Below are 18,720 nucleotides of genomic sequence, written 5' to 3' on the forward strand. Positions count from 1 at the left end.
CAGATGTCACGATCTTCGTTTTCTGAATGTTGAGCTTTAAGCCAACTTTTTCACTCTCCTCTTTCACTTTCATCAAGAGGCTTTTGAGTTCCTCTTCACTTTCTGCCATAAGGGTGGTGTCATCTGAATATCTGAGGTTATTGATATTTCTCCCAGCAATCTTGATTCCAGCTTGTGTTTCTTCCAGTCCAGCGTTTCTCATGATGTACTCTGCATAGAAGTTAAATAAGCAGGGTGACAATATACAGCCTTCATAAATCCTGTCATTTGTACTGTTTTCCCCTGAAATCGAAGTTCCCATGCACCAGCCAAGGGCCAGCCTTTCAAAGAAGAGAGCCGCCAGGCCCACTGAGTTAAGTCTGTTCTGCACGGGGCACTGTGGGCAGCTAACAGGCGGAGGTTGGTGATGCCCTAAACTTCTGCCATGCCCAGGGCAGCCCCTCACCACAAAGCATCATTGGGTCCAAATGTCAGCAGTGCTGTGGCTGGAGAAAGCCTGGGGGACACAGGGTGAGCAGTCTTAAGATGGCTCAGACTAAACTCTCTTTATCATCTACTCTCCCGAGTGTAATCTAGGTCTCTAATGTTGGTTGAGGACTGGCACGTCCCTTAAGATTTAATCCAGGGAAGAAAACAGGCTGAAAGGAAAAGACTGAGAGAGATTGAAACGAAGGAGAGCAAACCACTCTGAACAGTACAAATTACCTTCAAATAATAGTTTCCAAGAATTACAAGCTTGCTCTGTTGGTGGTATTTTCTTGGTAACTTGATCTCTAATTTTTATGTGTAACTAGACTGAAATGACTATCCTTAGATGGTTTAAGGTTGCTGTTGATCTTTAGAGTCCTGAGACTCTAGAAACTAGAGAATCTTAAGCAGTCTGTCTTCCAGAGCAGCAGCAGGATGCTCAAGACACAGGGGGATGGTCCTCCCCATGCTGGACAAGCGGTGGATTTCTGTGGCCCGATGCGGACCCACCCCACTCCGTTTCCCCTCCAGGGTTTGCAGTTGGGCCCTGTAGTTGTGCTGTTTCCTTTACAAATAACACTCCTCTGCCTCAGGAGAGAAAAAAGAAAAGCAAAGACAGACTCTAGGCTCATCACACTTTCCAGGGATCTGGGAGGAGGCAGTCTGGGTGACCTCACGGCAGCATTTGGAATCTGTTGCTCTTTGTGAGAGTTGCTTTTTAAGGGAATTCCCACATCTCTTGAGGGCTGCGTAGAGTAGCAAGGGCTTTGTTTTTATTTTTATTTTAAATCTCTCTCAATATTGTCCAATGGGAAGCTGAGGATTGTTGCTATTGATAGCTTCTTCTCACAGATGTGTTGGCCTCAGCTGGAATTCTCGTCATTTCTCTCTCTAAAAGGAACTAAATTGGGAGTTTACAACGGTTACTATGGAGGGAAACTTGGAGTTCTCAGCATGATTTTGCTGAACCTTCGATATCAGCCCTGCTGGGAAGAAACATGAAAGTCATAGCTAGTCATTTTAGTCCTCGAAAGAAAAACAAATCCACCTTAAGATTCTGTTTGCTTAAAACTAAAATGGGCCTACTCCACCAGCCCACCATCTGCCAGGTCAGAGCGAGCCAGCATGCAGGCAGGGGGAACATTTTTAGACTCTTGTTCACATCTGCACATTTGTGTAGAAAATGGTGGTGTTGGGTGGGGACCCACTGAGCGTGGTGACTAAGTGTCTACAATAGAACTGTGTTTCGTAACAACAAAATCAGCCCAGAGTCTTTCTTTACTCCGGAGTTTCTTTGAGCACCACGTGTTAGCATCTGTACTTGTTTCTCCGTCTTACGTAGATGGCTCCCTCTCTCTCTGTCTATGTGTGTTGAAAACCATGCCTTCCCGTCGCTCTCTCCTATTCCATCCAGTGCTGCAGGGGATTCTGGCTCTCTCTCTTTCCGTAGCTGTAATTTCCTTCTCGGACAGTGAGGAGTCTAGCTCCCGTTATCCCCTGTATCTTGCTTGATCAACCCTGTCGTGCGTGACCAGAGCCCTGTGGTTGCCTCTGCCCCTCACCGCGCAGGTGTCTCTGCGCCCCACTTGGGCTCTGACCCCCTGTGCCGAGCTCCTGCTTCCCGTCGTCACCCCGGGGCAGGCCCCCTCCTCACCTTTCCTGGGCTCTGACCCCCCTACACTGGAGGGGTGCCGCCCGTGCCATCACCCTCCCCGTGCGCCTTCAGCCTGGGCTGCCCTCCTGCCCTGACTTGGCCTCCGCATCGCAGGTGGGGAGGCCATGACTCCCTCTGTCCCGTCCCCGCTCCCTCTTTCAGGGATCTCACAGTCTGGGCCAGGCCACCTCCCTGCTCTTCCCCCAAGAAGTTCTCCCCCAGACGAGGACTAGAGCAGTCCCAGTGGGCCAGCCCCACCGCACGGAAACGCTGTCTCCCCGCCAGGACGCCAGCACTCCACACCCGCCTGCAGGGACCCCCTCGGACACCAGCACGGCTGCTCCTGTTCGAGGCAGCCTGGAGTGCCAGTTTTGTGTTAGCGGCTCTACTTAAATAGGAAGTCTCCAGGGACCCAGCAAGTCCCAGCGCTCTGTGGCAGCTGCTGTAGAGCCAGCGTCTTGGGGACTGGAAAGGCCTTTAGAGGCCGTTTAGCTCTCACTTTGGAGAAGGAAATGGCAACCCACTCCAGTATTCTTGCCTGGAAAATCCCACAGATGGAGAAGCCTGGAGGGCTACGGTCCATGGGGTTGCAAAGAGTCTGACACGACTGAGCAACTAACACTAGTTCTAACTTAATGTATACCTTGTTACTGTGATTTCTTCCTGAAAAGTTTTCTGATTTGTGGTGAAAAAGACTCACCACCTCACAAGACAGCTCATCTTCAAATGGCGTGAGTTGTTGAGGTGGTTTCCGTGCTTGTGTTGAGAGTTTGACTGTCCATCTTCCTCCTGTTTTAAGCAGACGAGCTTGATCACAGAAGTCCTCCCTTTGGGATGACTGAAGAAGACTCCCTATATGTGATCTTCCCATCATACCTCTCCCCTCTGAAAACTGATGATTTTACGAAAGAAAAATGATTGAGCCTGAGGGCTGGGGGTAGAATTCAAGAGTCTGTTTCAGTGGCTAGCAGGTATGGGGTCACACAGAGTCGGACACGACTGAAGTGACTTAGCAGCAGCAGCAACAGCAGCAGCAGCCAATGTATTGTTCAGCAAAATGCAGTTGAAGGAGAAGTTGTCCAGGATGAGAGAAGCCAGTCTGTATGGCTGATCCAAACTGTCTCCCGACGGGCTGCTATTCGGTGTCTTTTTTACGTCTGCTCACCTTTGCTCTGGGCTCCGGGTCTGCACTGCCGTCTGGGGCAGCTCTCTCAAGCAGGACTTTCAGTGAGGAAACGATCTGTGTTTAGTGGGGTGCCCACTTCCACATATAGCTGTTGAGCCCTTGAAATGGGGCTAAGGTGACCGAGGAACTGGATTTTAAAACTTTAATAGATTTAAGTGGTCTCACGTGGCTAATTGCTATTGAACAGTGACGTTCTAGGGGGTCTGCTTGTCCCTGTCTTCCCTGCCTGCCTTTGCTTTCAGTTCGACTGTAGAGAGAAATGACCGGAAGAGATGGTTCCAGGGACTTGAGGGCCATCAGCTGTGGTGTGCGCTGCTCCATTTGCTGGAGTCGAGCTGATCTGCAGCTGGGAGAGTGTTCATTTCCTCACTCCCTGCTTGCTCTGTGTCTTTTGGGCATGACGCTTAAAGCTTGGGAAAGATAACACTCTCTCAGAGAGTGATTTCTTTTTGGCCACGGGTAGATGTGTAAGGTGTTCTCCAGCTGGACCCTCCAATTAAGCCTGAGAAACGAAAGGAAAATAAAGCAATTTCCCTTTCTTTCTCTCCAAAGCAAGAAGAAAAGAAGGTATGGGGTTGGGTTCAGACTAGAGGGTTTGAGTCCTTTCTTTCTCACTGCTTCTTGTTAGCTCCCCTGGTGGCGTTGCCTAGAGATGGCTGTCTTGGGTGTTTTCCTTGGTCTGTACAGTTTGAGGAAGATTTGAGTCCTGCTTCTGGGTTTGATGGGGGTTTCATTTCTTCTGGAGCCTGCTTTCTATCATTCCTTTCTTCTTCAGTGATCCCTGCTGGTTCCTTTGCTGAGGTCATGTTTATTGCCCCTGTAACCTCTCTGCCTTGTGGGAATCTTGCCTTCTCGGAGAGAATTACTTACCTTCTGGTCTCCCCAGTGAGTTCACATTTTGTTTCTCGTGGAGATCTGAATGGTGCTAGACCCTTGGAAATCCTTTCTTCAGTCCGTTCTCTCTCACGCATCCTTGCTATCCGATGTTAAGACTGGTTCCATCCATTGACAAAGCCAGTTTTTTCCACTTGTTCTCCACGACCAAGTTTGGTCTTCCTGAATCCATCTGGCCTTGAGGATGGGGGCTGCCTTTCCCTGGAGCGCCCCCATAGCATACGGTGCCCCTCAGCAGCCGGAAGTAGTCTGCTTTCACGGTCAGTGCTGTCTGTTAAGACCCCTTGTTTTCCTCTTTGAAGGTTGCAGCCTGCTCTCAGCTGCTTTTCAGAGCAGAGAACTCAGATCGAACTAATGCTAATGTTGGATGTTCTTCCAAATAATCAACCAGTCAGTCAGTTTCTCTCTTTACACACACACGTGCGCGCGCGCGCACACACACACACACACACACACACACACACACTTAAAGCATGCTCCCTAAGCTTGGCCTATTATAAGCATTTCCTCAAAACGTTAAGAACTTTTCCTAAATGAACCCTTTAACAACAGCATGATGCTTCAGCATGTGAATGAGTCATTGCTTGCCTTCTCAGCATGTATAATAGTTTAAATATTCAGCAGTGCTGAGTGTAGTTTCCCCAGAAGTCAAGGACGTGAGTGAAGATGGGTGAGAAAGCACTCGTAGCCCTAAGCTCTAGACCCGAAGTTGGCCTCACCGTGACTCATGCAGCGGCGGCCAGGGTCCCAGTGCCCCCCGTTTTCTGCTTCGCAGGCCGCGGCGGTACTTCCTGCTGTCGTCCCAGGTGGCCCTGCATCCAGAGTACAGAGAGGACCTGGCCGCCCTCCAGGCCAGACACGGCGAGGCGGTGCTGGTGCTGGACAAGTGCAGCAACCTCTCCGAGGGCGTCCCCGCCGCCCGGAGGCGCTGCCACCAGCAGCAGGCCTTTGACTACCCGCAGGTGCTGCAGGTGAGTGCTCCGCCCGCCCCTCTCAGGGCCCGGGCTGGGGCTGAGCCCAGCCAACAGGCGCTCCGCTCCAAGCTGCACTCGTCGAGCTTCCTGAGCAGAGAGCAAAACCGGACTGCTCTCCACTGCTGCCCCGTGGACTTCCGGGAGCTTCAGGGTCTGCGTGCCGTTAGTGCAAAGCCGCTTGGCCCATGAGCGTTCCGGCTCCTTCCACGAACTCATCTTACTGCAAAAAGACACACCCCGTAGATGTACAGAGGAGCCGTGTAGTCAAAGCAGGCACGTGTATTTTGCTTTTATTCCTATATTCCTTATCCAGCCCAGAGGAGCTTGCTTCTTTAAGCTGCAGCTTGTATCCTCCAACTGAGCCAGCTCCCCAGGGCCACAGTTAGTTCTTCCTGGGAGTGGGAGGTCTTTATTTTTTGTTACTGTTTTTTCTCTTGGTGTTTTTGCCTCCCTACATGTGTCCTCCTGGTGTCGTGGGAGTGCCAGCACTTCGTAACTGCAGGCAGAGTAGTCCTGTATTATACTTCTGTATTATAAGCAGGCTGTTTGATACTCCAAGAGCCAGGGGGCCGGGAAAGCAGAAATTGAGTTTTGTTCACTCTGCTGTTGTCCAGTCACTCAGTCGTATCTGACTGTCTGCGATCCCATGGACTGCAGCACGCAAGGCTTCCCTGTCCTTCATCATCTCCTAGAGTTTACTCAAACTCATTGCTATCCAACCATCTCATCCTCTGTCATCCCCTTCTCCTCCCACCTTCAATCTTTCCCAACATCAGGGACTTTTCAAATGAGTCAGTTCTTCACATCAGGTGGCCAAAGTATTGGAGCTTCAGCTTCTGCATCAGCCCTTCCAATGAATATTCAAGACTGGTTTCCTTTAGGATTGACTGGTTTGATCTCTTTGCAGTCCAAGGGACTCTCGAGAGCCCCAACAGTTCAAAAGCATCAGGTCTTTGGCACTCAGCTTTCCTTATATTTTAAATCTTTTGTTCGCTTAAGTATTTAAAACACAAATAGTTCAGTTCAAGGAGAGATCTTAAGGAGCTGGTGTGATTGTGTGTGATTTTTATTTTTTCAAAGTCTCCGAAGAGAACCGGCCTGTGCTGGGATTGTTAAAATACCTTCAAAAAGTGCTGCATCTCCTCTGGAATGTCTGACTGATAACAGTGGTGATGTGAGCAGGAGTATTTATAGTAACCTTTGTCTAGACAGGAAAAATGGTTATCAGCACACATGCCCACATCTGGACGCCGACTCTTCGGGGCCGGTTGAGCGTCCACCTGCCCCTCTGGGCACCATGACCGGTGCCCCTTCTCCACCCCCTGCCCTTTCTCATCGCTTTCTCCTTTATCCCCAGAGGAATTTGGCGTATTGAGTTACTTCATATTTCTTCTGAACTCTCCTTTTCTCTAGCTTTAAAGATTAAGTATTTTTGCTTTAAAATTTTTTTTTCTGTTTTTCTCCTGGAGAGGCAAAAACTGGAAGAAACTTGAGTATTAGAGACGGGAGCTTTCCTTATTTTTTTCGGTTGACCTATTACAACCACCTTTTTTCTTGTGCATCTCTCCTTTTCCCAAACAGGCCCACATCCAGTGGGTTCGAGGGAGTGAATGAGGAAGACCTTTAGTGAGGTCTTGCTTTTTGTTCAGTTGTATCTAAATAGAGCCTATCTGCCTTAATGTGTTTTCGAAGGCATAGCATTCATGAGATGAATGTCTTCTGTATACAAAGCACACTGCTGGATGCTGTGGGGGTAGGAAGATGAAAGGAGATTTGATGCTTTCTGTGTAGGGGGTCCTCTCAAGAGCCCGATATGCCCAGTCCAAATAATTCTAGTACAAGGCAGGCAGAAGTAAGTATTCTGAGCCCTGGGAAGCCACGGTGGATATACACAGCACCGCAGGGCTGAAAGAATCCAGTCCGTGGGAAGTCATGCTGTTGAGTTTCCAGAGGAAGACCTGGAGGTGGGTTGTGAACATTTTCAGAATCCAAGCAGCGGAGGCATTGCAGTGACACTCAAGAGTGGAAATCCAGAGCATTGCAGCCTCTTCAGCTTTTCAGTCTCACCCGGGTGAGCTGTTATCTTTTAGCATTTTCTGTGTTGCCTGGCTTCAGCCCTTGAGAGAACTTTGTGGTCTGCCAGGATCAGAGTAAGTGGATCAGCGGAACCGGTTTGTAATGCCCTCCTCTGCCTGTGTTCTGCAGGAGGCTACTTTCTGCATGGTCCTTCGTGGAGCTCGGCTGGGCCAGGCGGTACTGAGTGATGTGTTACGGGCCGGCTGTGTCCCAGTGATCATCGCAGACTCCTACGTTTTGCCTTTCTCTGAAGTCCTTGACTGGAAGAGGTGAGTGTTACCTTCTGATGAACCTTTATCCCAGGGTTCCTGCATGGATTATTTTTAAAGTCCCCCAGCAGTTGTAATGCATAGCTAGGTCTGAGAACTGCCTCTTCAGATTTTTTTTGCTCCATTTTCCATCAGGAGAGTTCGTCCATGAACCTGCAGCAGAGGTTGGTCACCCAAGGCCTTTGGGCCGCATGTGGCATGCTGCCAGTGTCTGTAAATAAAGTGTTATTGCATCACAGCACACCCATTCATTGACACATAATCTTTGGCGGTTTTTGAGCTCCAGTGGCAGTTGAGTCCTGCAGTTTAAAATGACAGAGATTGTGTGGCCTTGCATATAGTAGGGCCTCCATAAATACATGCTAAATAAATGAATGGATTGGGGAATACAGCCGAAGGAGAAGTCATTGTTGATTTAGAGTGGACAGTGATGAGTGAAGACGAGTGTACCTGGCAGGCAGAACTGGACACACAGAGGCCCTGTGGTCGGGCAGAGTGTGGTGTATTCAGGAGGCTGAGAGGGTACCTGTGTGGCCGGAGCACAGTGGGGAGTGGACGGAGGACAGGAGAGGCATGGAGTGGTGACGGGGAGGTGAGAGACGGAGCTCGGGGGAGCTCCTTTGCGCTGGTCGGTCCCGAGGAAGGGAGAGGAAAGAGGGACTGCTCACTGCGAGGACCGTGGGGCTGAGGGAGGCGCGGGGCATTGTTGCTTCTGCTCGTGAGACCCGAGCGGGACACACGTGCAGCCCTGCTTTGTATGCAGGGCTGGCCATACATCCGCTGTCTCCCTCTCGTCTCTAGAGCATCTGTAGTTGTGCCAGAAGAAAAGATGTCAGATGTCTACAGTATTCTGCAGAGCATCCCCCGAAGACAGATTGAAGAAATGCAGAGACAGGTAAGGGGCCAGGCAGCCCTGCGGGGGAGGGGGCGAGGGGGAGGTGAAAGGTGGCCTTGACTGCTTGGACGCAGAGCAGTATCCATGCCGCTGAGAGCGGGCATGGGATTGATATCCTCCACTGAGTCGGTCAGCCAGACTTAAAAGAGGAAAACAGCGTTAGGGAGTTGCATCAGAGAGGCTTGGAATAATAACTGTCAAAGATTCAGAAACGCTCCTGAAGCAAGCCTGCTGTGACACTAATGTCACACCTCTGCTATGTGTTCAGGATGCAGAGCTGCCCATCTCTGGAAGGCTGTTTACACAGCAGGTGAGGGCTCTGGTGACTGAGACGGACATGGAAGCTGGTGTGTTTCAGGGTGATGCTTCTCAGGAGCTTTGACCTTGAGTGTTGTGTATCAGCTAGCCAGGGTCCCCACAGAGTACTGAGCAGAGTTTCCTGTGCTATGCAGTAGGGCCTTATTAATTGTCTATTTTATGTATAGTAGTGTGTATACATCAGTCCCAATCTCCCAGTTTATTCCTTTCTCCCTTCCACCCTGGTAACCCTGAGTTTGTCTTCTACATCTGTGACTCTGCTTCTGTTTTGTAAATAGGTTCATTTGTACTATCATTTTAGATTCCACATATAAGCAACATCATCTGGTATTTGTCTTTCTCTGTCTGACCTCACTCACCTCTAGGTCTGTCACGGTGCTTCCAATGGTACTATTTCATTTGTGTGGCTAAAACCCCATCGTATATGTGTACGGCGTCTTCTTTACCCGTTCCTCTGTCCGTGGGCATTTAGGTTGCTTCCTTGTCTTGGCTGATGTAAACAGTGCTACTGCGAACATTGAGGCGGTGCCTGCGTCCTTTCAGATCATGGTTTTCTCCAGTTCTTTTTCTTCTTTTAATGGATTTTTACAAGTTTTTATTCTCATCAAAATTATCTGTGTAGGTGATGAGCCGGAGAAGAGGTTTGGAGGGTTAGGGTTAGGCTGTAGCCGCCTCCACACACCCCTGTGTCTAACTTGATCGCAGGAATGAGCCTCAGGTCTCTGGGAGAGGGCAGGGCCGTCACCCGGTGGTGTGGAAGTGGGGAGGGACTCTGGCTTCTGACAGCTGCTTACACACGTTGTCCGTCTGTCCTCCTGCCCTGAGCTCCGCCTCTCCCCCCGAGTGTGCGCAGCGGAACGCAGGGGTTTCTCGGCTCCTCTCGGGTGCTGTCTTGGGCCTGTCGCGTCAGCCACCACCTGCTTTCCTGCTTCCACACTTTGGTGGTGTTAGCTCCTTCCCCGTTCTCTTTATCTTTGATTATGCCTTCATTTTAGGGTTTTAGGAGGGAGTTAGTGGATGTGTTCAGTCCACCTCTTTATTTTGGACCCAGCTCCTTAGACCAAACAGATGGTACATCACACAGTGGTTGAGTCTGTAGGTTCTGACCCTAGACTGCCTGTGGCGAATGCCGCCTTGGCCGGTTACTGACTCTGTGCCCTTGGCCAAGGCTCTGCCTTCTGTGGATCCCCATGACCTCATCTGTCAAGCATTTTGACATTCCGATTTGAAAACAAATCACATGTTAAGTTTAGCCTCCCCGTAGTCTATTTCCTAGCACACCCATGTTCAAGTTTCTGGGCTTCCCCATTTGTTGCTTAACTGCTGACCTCATCTGAGTTGTAGTGAATTAGAAAATCAGCCTAGAGATCTCTATAGTCTTGATCTGAACTTGGGGTTCTTACAACTCATGGGAAGAAAAAGTACTCCTTGAAGGGACCTGGTGTTTATGCTCTTTGTGTTTCATTTTATGGCATCTTGATTTGTTAACATAGTAAATAGGGAATCATCTGCTAAATCAGATATCGTCTTTTATAGATTTATAAAAGGCTAAGAAAACACCAGGGAGGTGAAAAGGAGCAAATTCTGCCCGGTTATCTTCCCCACTACCTTCCTGTTGGGAAGAGAATCACTTAGTTTTTAGAGCAGAGCACCCAGGGCCAGCTCACAGAATGCACTTTTTCCCTGGGAACTTGGCTTAGGAACCACAGATCTGAGACGAGCCTTGCCAGTCTTTTCAAATGACAGGTTCAGAATCAGAACCATTGAAGCAGAGTGACTAAGGTTACTTAAAACAGTGTACTTTTAGGTTATTTGGGCTCTGAGAGACACATGTGGGGTCTTTAAAAGACTCTGGCTTGAGCCCTGTGTCGGTCTCTGTTAATTGTGTGACTGTGACACATCTGTGACCAAAGCTCCTCAGACTTCCTCATTTATGGAATCAAGGGTGGGCTAGATCAGCTTTCATGTTCCATTCAGCTGTTAAAAAACACCGTGAAACTCCTGTCCTTGACAGCATTAATAACTGAGTGATCATCTCTTTCCCATGACCACCTCCTGTCATGAGGGCCTGTTACTGTCTCTGGTGGTGAATAACCTGTATTATGTCCACTGGCAGAATAAAGGGGATCTCAGTACTTTCCTGGGCTTCCCTGGTGGCTTAGATGGCAAAGAATCCGCCTACCATGCAGGAGACCCGGGTTCGATCCATGAGTTGAGAAGATCTCCCAGAGAAGGGACTAGCAACCCACTCCAGTGTTCTTGCCTGGAGAATTCCATGGACACACGAGTCTGGTGGGCTACAGTCCATGGGGTCGCAAAGAGTCGGATACGACTGAGCGACTCGCACTTGCAGTACTTTCTTCCCTCCCCTAAATCCCCCTTCTGCTTGCTGGTGCTCTTCTCTCTGCTACTTTCAGATGTTCTGAGATGCTTCGCTGCCGTGGCCCATTTAGTCCTGCTCCCTTTCTCTGAATAGTCTGCATCCCCAAAATGACCTCTTTTCTTCTCCCAATGTCAGATTTCTAGACTGAACTGATCTCAGCCAGAGGTGAGATTATCCGGTTGAAGCACTTCCCAGAGAGTTCGAAAGGATGACTAGGTTCCACTCCCAGATTCCAGTGGCACACCTGACTCCCAGATTGTGACACCTTGAAACGTCTGCACATGTTGCCAGACGCCTCCCAAGGGAGCAGAAGTGCTGTGCTTGGGAGCCACCTTCCTGTTGATACCGTGGCCGTCTCTCTAAGATTAGAGATAGCTCTTTTGTTCTTTCCAGAATGTGCTTGTCCTTTATCTCCTGTATCCCCTCCATTGATTCAGTCAGACCTTGGCAGGAGTGACTGAAAAAATAGCACACGCTTGGTTCTTGGAAGTTATTACACCTCAGTGAATTCTCTTTAGGGAGGTCCAATTTGAGTCTTTGTAAGACAGGGATAAACTTTTAGGGGAAAACCTGTTACATCAGTAGTTGATACCTTAGAACCCTGGGTTGCTTATGTTAGAATGAGCTGAGACTGAGGAGCAGAGGGTCGGATTTTCTTGCTCAGCAACTCAGGACCGGCCCGAGGGGCTGCACGCACAGTTGTAACCAGCAGAGGGCTCCATCCACTTTGAAGTGACTCATTTTCCTTCTGAGTAGCCGTGTCCAAGGAGTCCTGAGTGCCATGAGCTATGCTGACACCGTTCCTCAGAGCCGCTCTCTAGAGAGCACCGCTCCTTCCTGTGCTTTTTAGCACAGGATTCTGCTCTCCTGTGATGGATCAGAGCCAGACTTTCTGAATTTGACCCCTGAGATACGGGTGGGATCTTGGTGAGGACGGTGATGCAGCTTTGAGTTCAGGGGCTATAATCTGATCGATGGATACGTGGTGACAGCCCTTAACATGACCCAGGAGTTAGGACGCACCCAGAGAGGAGGGTGTTCTGCCTGACAAGGAAGCGTAACTTTTCCTCCTCACCTGAGATGAGACAGTGAAGCAGCCGTTAAAGTCATATGCAGGGCTAGAACCTGAAGTAAGAGCTGGACGTAAGCTAAGACTTTTGAAGTACAGCCCGCATCTGTGTTATCTACCCCTGAAGACCAACAGCTGGCTGTGTTGGCGTAGGTGGCATTGGAAGAGCTGGGGTGGCCTATAGGGCTTTCTGTGGTTTAGTTAGAAATCAGTTCCTTTCATTAATAGAAATTAATAGTTGCTTTTGTTGTTGTCCAGTCGGTAAGTCATGTCCGACTCTTTGCAGCCCCTTAGACTGTAGCACGCCAGGCTTCCCTGTCCTTCAGTGTCTCCCAGAGTCTGCTCAAACTCCTGTCCATTGAGTCAGTGATGCCGTCCAACCATCTCATCCTCTGCTGCCTCCTTCTCCTGCCCTCAATCTTTCCCAGCATCAGGGTCTTTTCCAATGAGTCTGCTCTTTGCATCAGGTGGCCAAAGTGTTGGAGCTTCAGCTTCAGCATCAGTCAGAATATTCAGAATATTCAGGGTTGATTTCCTTCAGGATTGACTGGTTTGATTTTCTTGCTATCCAAGGGACTCTCAAGAATCTTCTCCAACATTACTGTTCAGAAACACCAATTCTTCGGTGCTAAGCCTTCTTTATGGTCCACCTCTCACATCTGTACATGACTACTGTGACCCCTACCCACACATGCCTAATAGCCATCCTGGGGATATGTGGGTATAAGGCCAAAGAAAGCTGAGAAGATGGTGCAGATTTTCCAAAGCATGTTAGTGGTCTGAAATGGGAGGAAGTCTGGGTTAAAGCTGTTAGGGACAGATTTATTGGGGAGCTAGTACTTGATGGCAGCCTTAAAGATGGAGGGTTCCATCCACTATCTTTCTCGTGTTGGAAGCCAGGAAGAAGTATGCAACTAAGTATTTTCCTATAGTCTCATGGAACATTCATGTCCCCAGTCTCCTTTGGAATCACAATGAAAAAGAGGGCAACCCAGGATATTGAAAGGCTGACTAGACACTGGACTGTATGGTTGGCAGTGTTTGTGTGGATAGGGAGGAAGGTGTAAATGGATCCTCAGTTTATCTGTTGAGTGGAGTTTCCAAACATTCTTTTATTGGTCAGTGGCTCCGCCAGCAGTGACCTCTAACCTCAGCCACACTAGGAGGTGGAAGTCAGGAGCCTGCCTTGCCTTTGAACTCTTCTTTGTACTCATTTGACTGGGAGCCTTTGAGGTGGCAGAAACATTCAGCATCTTCTTTGCTCTCTCTCCTTGAACGCTTGGCCAACTTAAAATACCAGTTTCTTTTCTATTACTGACCCATCTCAGCCTGCCTTCATATTTTCCCTATTATACTAAGCATACCAATTATTTGTTCTCCAAAGGAGTACGTGAAGATATAATGGGCTGATTGGGAAAAAGAACATGTCTGTCGAAGAATATGTGGTCCCCTCACCTGGCAGGACTGTTGTCAGGCCTGGCTGTGGTTGAGGAGAGAGCAGAAGAGACCACAGAACAGGAAGTGTGTGTGTCCACCAGAGTTCATGCACTTTATTCAGGGCAGAGACCCCACAGGAGGCTGCTCTTTTATCTTGCATGTGATTTCAGCACATTGAACTGTTTGCTTTCCATAGACATGGTAGTTTCGAAGTTACATCTTTGAAGGACAGAAAGACTGTAAGTGAGGGGCTGTGACATGGGGCATCTGCCAGTCAGGCATGAATAGAGAAGACAGAAAGGCTGTTTTAAAAATAGAACTTGGATGGAATGCTCTGTGAATAATAAATCCTGGAGAGGGTGTGGAGAGAAGGGAATCCTCCTGCACTGTTGGTGGGAATGTTAATCGGTATAGCCGTTATGAGAGCAGTATGGGGGTTCCTTAAAAAATTAAAGATAGAGCTGCAATATGACCTGGCAGTCCCACTCCTGGGCATATATTTGGAGGGAAACATGATCCAAAAGGATACATGTGCCCCAGTGTTCACTGCAGCACTGTTTACTATAGGCAAGACAACCTAAATGTCTGTCGACAGAGGAGTGGATAAAGGTGTACAGATATACAATGGAATATTACTCAACCGTTACAAAGAATGAAATAATGCCATCTGCAGCAACGTGGATTGACCTAGAGATTGTCATACTGAGTGACATAAGTCAGAGAAGGAGAAGTATCGTATGATATCCCTTATATATGGAATCTAAAGAGAACTGGTACCAATGAACTTATGAAACAGAAAAGGACCCGAAGACTCGGAGGGTAAACCTAGGGTTGCCAAGATGAGAGATGCGGGAAAGAATAGCTGGAGAGTTTGGGATGGACCTGTACACGCTGCTGTGATTAGAATGGTTAGACAAGGATGGCCAGCGAGGACCTACTGTATCGCAGGAACTCTGCTCAGTGTTGTGTGGTGGCCTGGATGGGAGGGGAGTTTAAGGGAGAATGGATGCGTGTGTATGTATGGCCGGGTCCCTGTGCTGTTCGCCTGATACTGCCCTAACATTGTGTGTTGATTGGCTATACCCCAACACAAGATAAAAGGTTAAAAAAAATAGAACTTGGGGCTTCTTGGCACTCCAGTGGTTAGCACTTCACCTTCCAGTACAGGCTGTGTGGGTTTGATCCTCTGACTGAGGAACTAAGGTCTCGCATGCGTCATGGCCAAAAATCCAGAACATAAACAACAGAAGCACCATTGTAACAAATTCAGTAAAGACTTTTAAAAAATGGTCCACATCAAAAAAAACACAAAACTTAAAAAATGAAAACAGAACTCTCAGCACTCTGGATACATGGCAGACAGCAGAACGTGCTTCTTGATATCCTGGGTGTGTCTTCGTAAGACGGTAGAATTCCTTGGTTCAAAGAAATATGTACGTGTTTGTTTTGCATATTTTGGGTTTCTGGCATCCAAATGAGTCCTACCATCACTTTGATTGTTGAATATAGTTTCTGTTTTGTTGCCTTGAAGCTGTTTCTGCCGGAGCATCTTAAAATCGTGGAAATACAGAGATGGCTGTCCTGAGAACGCCCTGCAGTCTTTTCAGGGAAGGTTTACATTTCGCGTATATAAACGTGTTTTTAAAATACTGGCTTTCGCGTAAAGTATTTTCGAAAGTTTTCTATCTAAAATAATTTGCTTTTATTTTTTTAAAAGTGTTTTGTGATCCGCCTAAAGGCGTCGGCCCTCGGATGTCTAGGACCCCCAGGAACCTGGATGGATGTGTTCTCTGAGGGTCCCCTGCGCTTGGCTGTTGTGTCCGTTGATGGCTACGTAGCAGTCTGTGTCCATTTCTCCCTCCCTCCCTGCCCCCAAACACACACAATTTACAAAGCAAACTTGTTAAACAGAGCAGTGAGACTAGGCAGTGAGAGGAGCGATCTGAATTTTTTTTAACATGAGGAAACGGAAGAAGAGCCGTGAAGCGATGCTCTGGAGATCGCACGACCTGAGAGGGACAGACGGGGAACATACTGTTTTGCTGCCCACAGCTTTATTCAAATCCTAGAGCTCTGTGGCCTGGATTGAGGTTAAACGTCAGGATGAGCTTCCCAGCAATTCAGGTTAGCTGCTTATTGGATCGTCTCTCCTAAAAAGTGGTTGCCTGAGACCCTGGAGACTGGACATGTCTCTGGAAATATGAAGAACGTGGAAAAGACTTCACTTCTGATTTCCGAGATTTGACATTGTAACGTCTGTCACTCTTTCCCACTGCCCGCCCCCCCATACTGTGGAAATTGAAAAAAACTTTAATATGCATAAACTGAATTCTCAGGGCTTTGAAAAAAATGCCAAGTATTCCCTTCCTCCCCCTGCTCTCTAGTCCCAGCATGCCACTCCAAGCTCTGTTTGCCGATCTCTGCTTTCATACTCGCCCTTAAAAAAGCTACTGGATCACTTACCCGTCTACGAAACACGTTGACCTTGATCCTTGGCGTTCTCCTGGTGAAACAGACAACCGTGGTTCTGATACAAAGCCAGGCTCTTTGGCCAGTGGGAGAGCCTTGGGGAAGAGTGTGATATTGGGATATTTTGAGTTTCATAATTTTATTTCAATTTTGTTACTCTGTTGGAGTTTTCCTGAATCTATAAATCCATATTGTGAAGGAGATCAGTCAACTTATGTTTAAAGCAGGATAAAATAAGGGCTCATTTAATTGGAACTCTTAAGGAAGAGCATTTTTATGTGTTTAACTTTTTTTTTTTCAAGTTTAACATTAAGAACCTTATTGGAAAAAGACTTTTGCCAAGTATCTGATGGGAAGCCAAGAAAAGCATTTTAATAGAACGGTCTCAAATTTATAGTACACCAGGGCCTGTAAATAAATTTCCCTGTCTTTAAGGTTGGGGCTGATTTGCAGTTATTTTGTATAGCTTCTGAGATTTAAATCCTCACAGTCCAGATGGGGAGACCATAAAGCTGCTTTCCTTGGCAACCCTGGCATACATTGTCCACGGCGAGCTCTGTCTGTAAATGCTCACTTACCGTATTGTGATGCCAGTTTGAATTGGTTTAGCGACTTTTCCTAGAGCAGCTCCCCCCACCCCAAATGTTCTCAAAATCTTGGAGAATTAAGAGTCCTTGATTTCATAATGCAGACTTGTCAAATAAGTATGTTTTAAGTACCGGCTTTTTTGCTAGAATTGTATAGGTATATTAAAGGAGATTTTTACAAAGAGGGAGGGGAGGAACACAGATCCTGTCCTCAGGGTGCTAGGGAGAGCACTTTCAGCAATAGTGAACGAAGAGGGCGGAAGTGCTGGCCCTCAGTCGTGCTGCGGAATGGATCAGGAGGCTAGAGCAGGCTTCGTGACCAGGTGGCCTCGAATAGGGTGAGAGGATGCTCTGAGAGGTGCTGAGCTCCGCCCAGAGGTTGGCTTCTGTGGGAAGGACTCGGTAGGTGAGGTGGAACAGCCTACCAGCCTGAGGGGGAACTTGAAATACCAGCAAGAGAGAACTTTCTAGGAAGCTGGAAGGACGGGAAAGTCAGTGACAAGTGGAGAGTAATGAAAAAATGCGCGAGGAAAGGGGAAAGCAGTATCAATTAAGGAGACAGGGGTTAAAAAAAAAAAATCAAAGAGCTGGAAGGAACCTTAGAAATTACTCAGCCCTTTCTTCATATTTTGTAAATGAGGTGGAAGCCCTAGCGTTCAAGTGATCTTGAGGATGAATTGTTAGGGCCCGAGCCTCGCCTCGCCTGGAACCCAGGTCTGCTGACTCCAGCTGATGGATTCTGGGTGGAAGGGGGACCTTGTGTACTACAGTATTTTTCAATTTAGGGAGTCTTGAGTGGCATTTTATTTTTTAAAAAATGAAGGATAATAGGAAGGCATCAGAGTATTACCTAGCAAGGGTAAATCTTTCCTGAACTCTTTTTTTTGATATGTATATGTGCAGTGAGTGTCATTATTTAATGTATTTGTATGTTTCTTGGTGTGGGCCCCAGTCCAGAAAGTTTGAGGGATGTTGATAGTGAGTGGCAAGCACACAGGCTTTTGAGTTGAGGAGACCTGAATTTGCACCCCAGGCTGTGCCTTCTGTCTGCCAGCTTTGTGAGCATGGGCAAGTCACTTTGCCAAGCGTCAATTTTCTTATCTTAGACCTGGGGATAATAGTCCGACTCTTTGTGAGCCCACGGACTAGAACCTGCCAGGCTCCTCTGTTCATGGAATTCTCCAGGCAATAATACTGGAGTGGGTTGCCATTCCCTTCTGGGGATCTTCCTGACCCAGGGATCGAACCCAGGTCTCCTGCACTGCAAGCAGATTCTTTACCATCTGAGCTACAGGGACGCCCCCAATAATGCAGTAGAGCAGTTGTGTTGTTTAAATGAAATCCTTGACTTAAAGCATCTAGAGGCCGGTCTGCCTGCTCTGTGTTGGCTGTCGTCTGGGAGTGCTCCGCCTGGGTCTAGGTTTGAACACTGGCAGGAGCCTCCTGGTTTGGAGCTTGGACTTCAGGAACCACAGTAAGTTACCAACGCGGATGTATTATGCATTTGCTTCTGGGCTTGGAAACTTGAAACAGAACTTATTCCTGTGGGCCTGGTGTGCTTTCTACATCTTGGAATAGAGGGAGGTTCCCCTCTCTGGTTTTCAGAATGGCTTATGAAAATCAGTGGTTCTTTAGCTGGCCTTAAAAAAAATTCATTGGCACGTTTGAGTGCCAGAATTCATAAAGCAACGTTTGGGTCAAGTACTATTACTTTTTCCCCTTTCCAGTGAGAACGATTTTCATACTGAGTCTTTTTACCCCGTCTTTTAATGTATCCTCTGCTGGATCTTGATTTTACTCATTTTTTTTGAGCCAGAAGATTAAAAAATAAGCATAAAGAGAAAAGTCAAAATCAGAATTGACATTTGGGTGGTGAACACTTGGAGAGTTGGCATTTTACTAGGTATGTACTAAAAATAAAGCAACTTTTTATGTGAATTTAAGAGGGCTGGTGAGATACCTCTTAGGAGTAGCTGTTGTTCGCCTCCTACTGAAAGGGTAATGAGTTGTATCATCTGGTTTTCCTGGTTCTCTGCTGTTC

General features: G+C 47.8%; 1 protein-coding gene across 1 annotated transcript in view; it reads left to right on the top strand.

Annotated features, from left to right (window-relative positions):
- The window catches only part of EXT2 (exostosin glycosyltransferase 2), a 136,156-nt gene that overhangs the window by 9,467 nt on the left and 107,969 nt on the right, over nt 1-18,720 (top strand). The window contains exons 6-8 of the mRNA XM_010832223.1: nt 4,978-5,173; nt 7,382-7,521; nt 8,323-8,416. Of these exons, the coding sequence (XP_010830525.1) occupies nt 4,978-5,173; nt 7,382-7,521; nt 8,323-8,416 (430 nt within the window). The remainder of the gene's footprint in view (nt 1-4,977; nt 5,174-7,381; nt 7,522-8,322; nt 8,417-18,720) is intronic.

This window comes from Bison bison, unplaced genomic scaffold (assembly GCF_000754665.1).
Source record: "Bison bison bison isolate TAMUID 2011002044 unplaced genomic scaffold, Bison_UMD1.0 scf7180017860457, whole genome shotgun sequence".
NCBI lineage: Eukaryota > Metazoa > Chordata > Mammalia > Artiodactyla > Bovidae > Bison > Bison bison.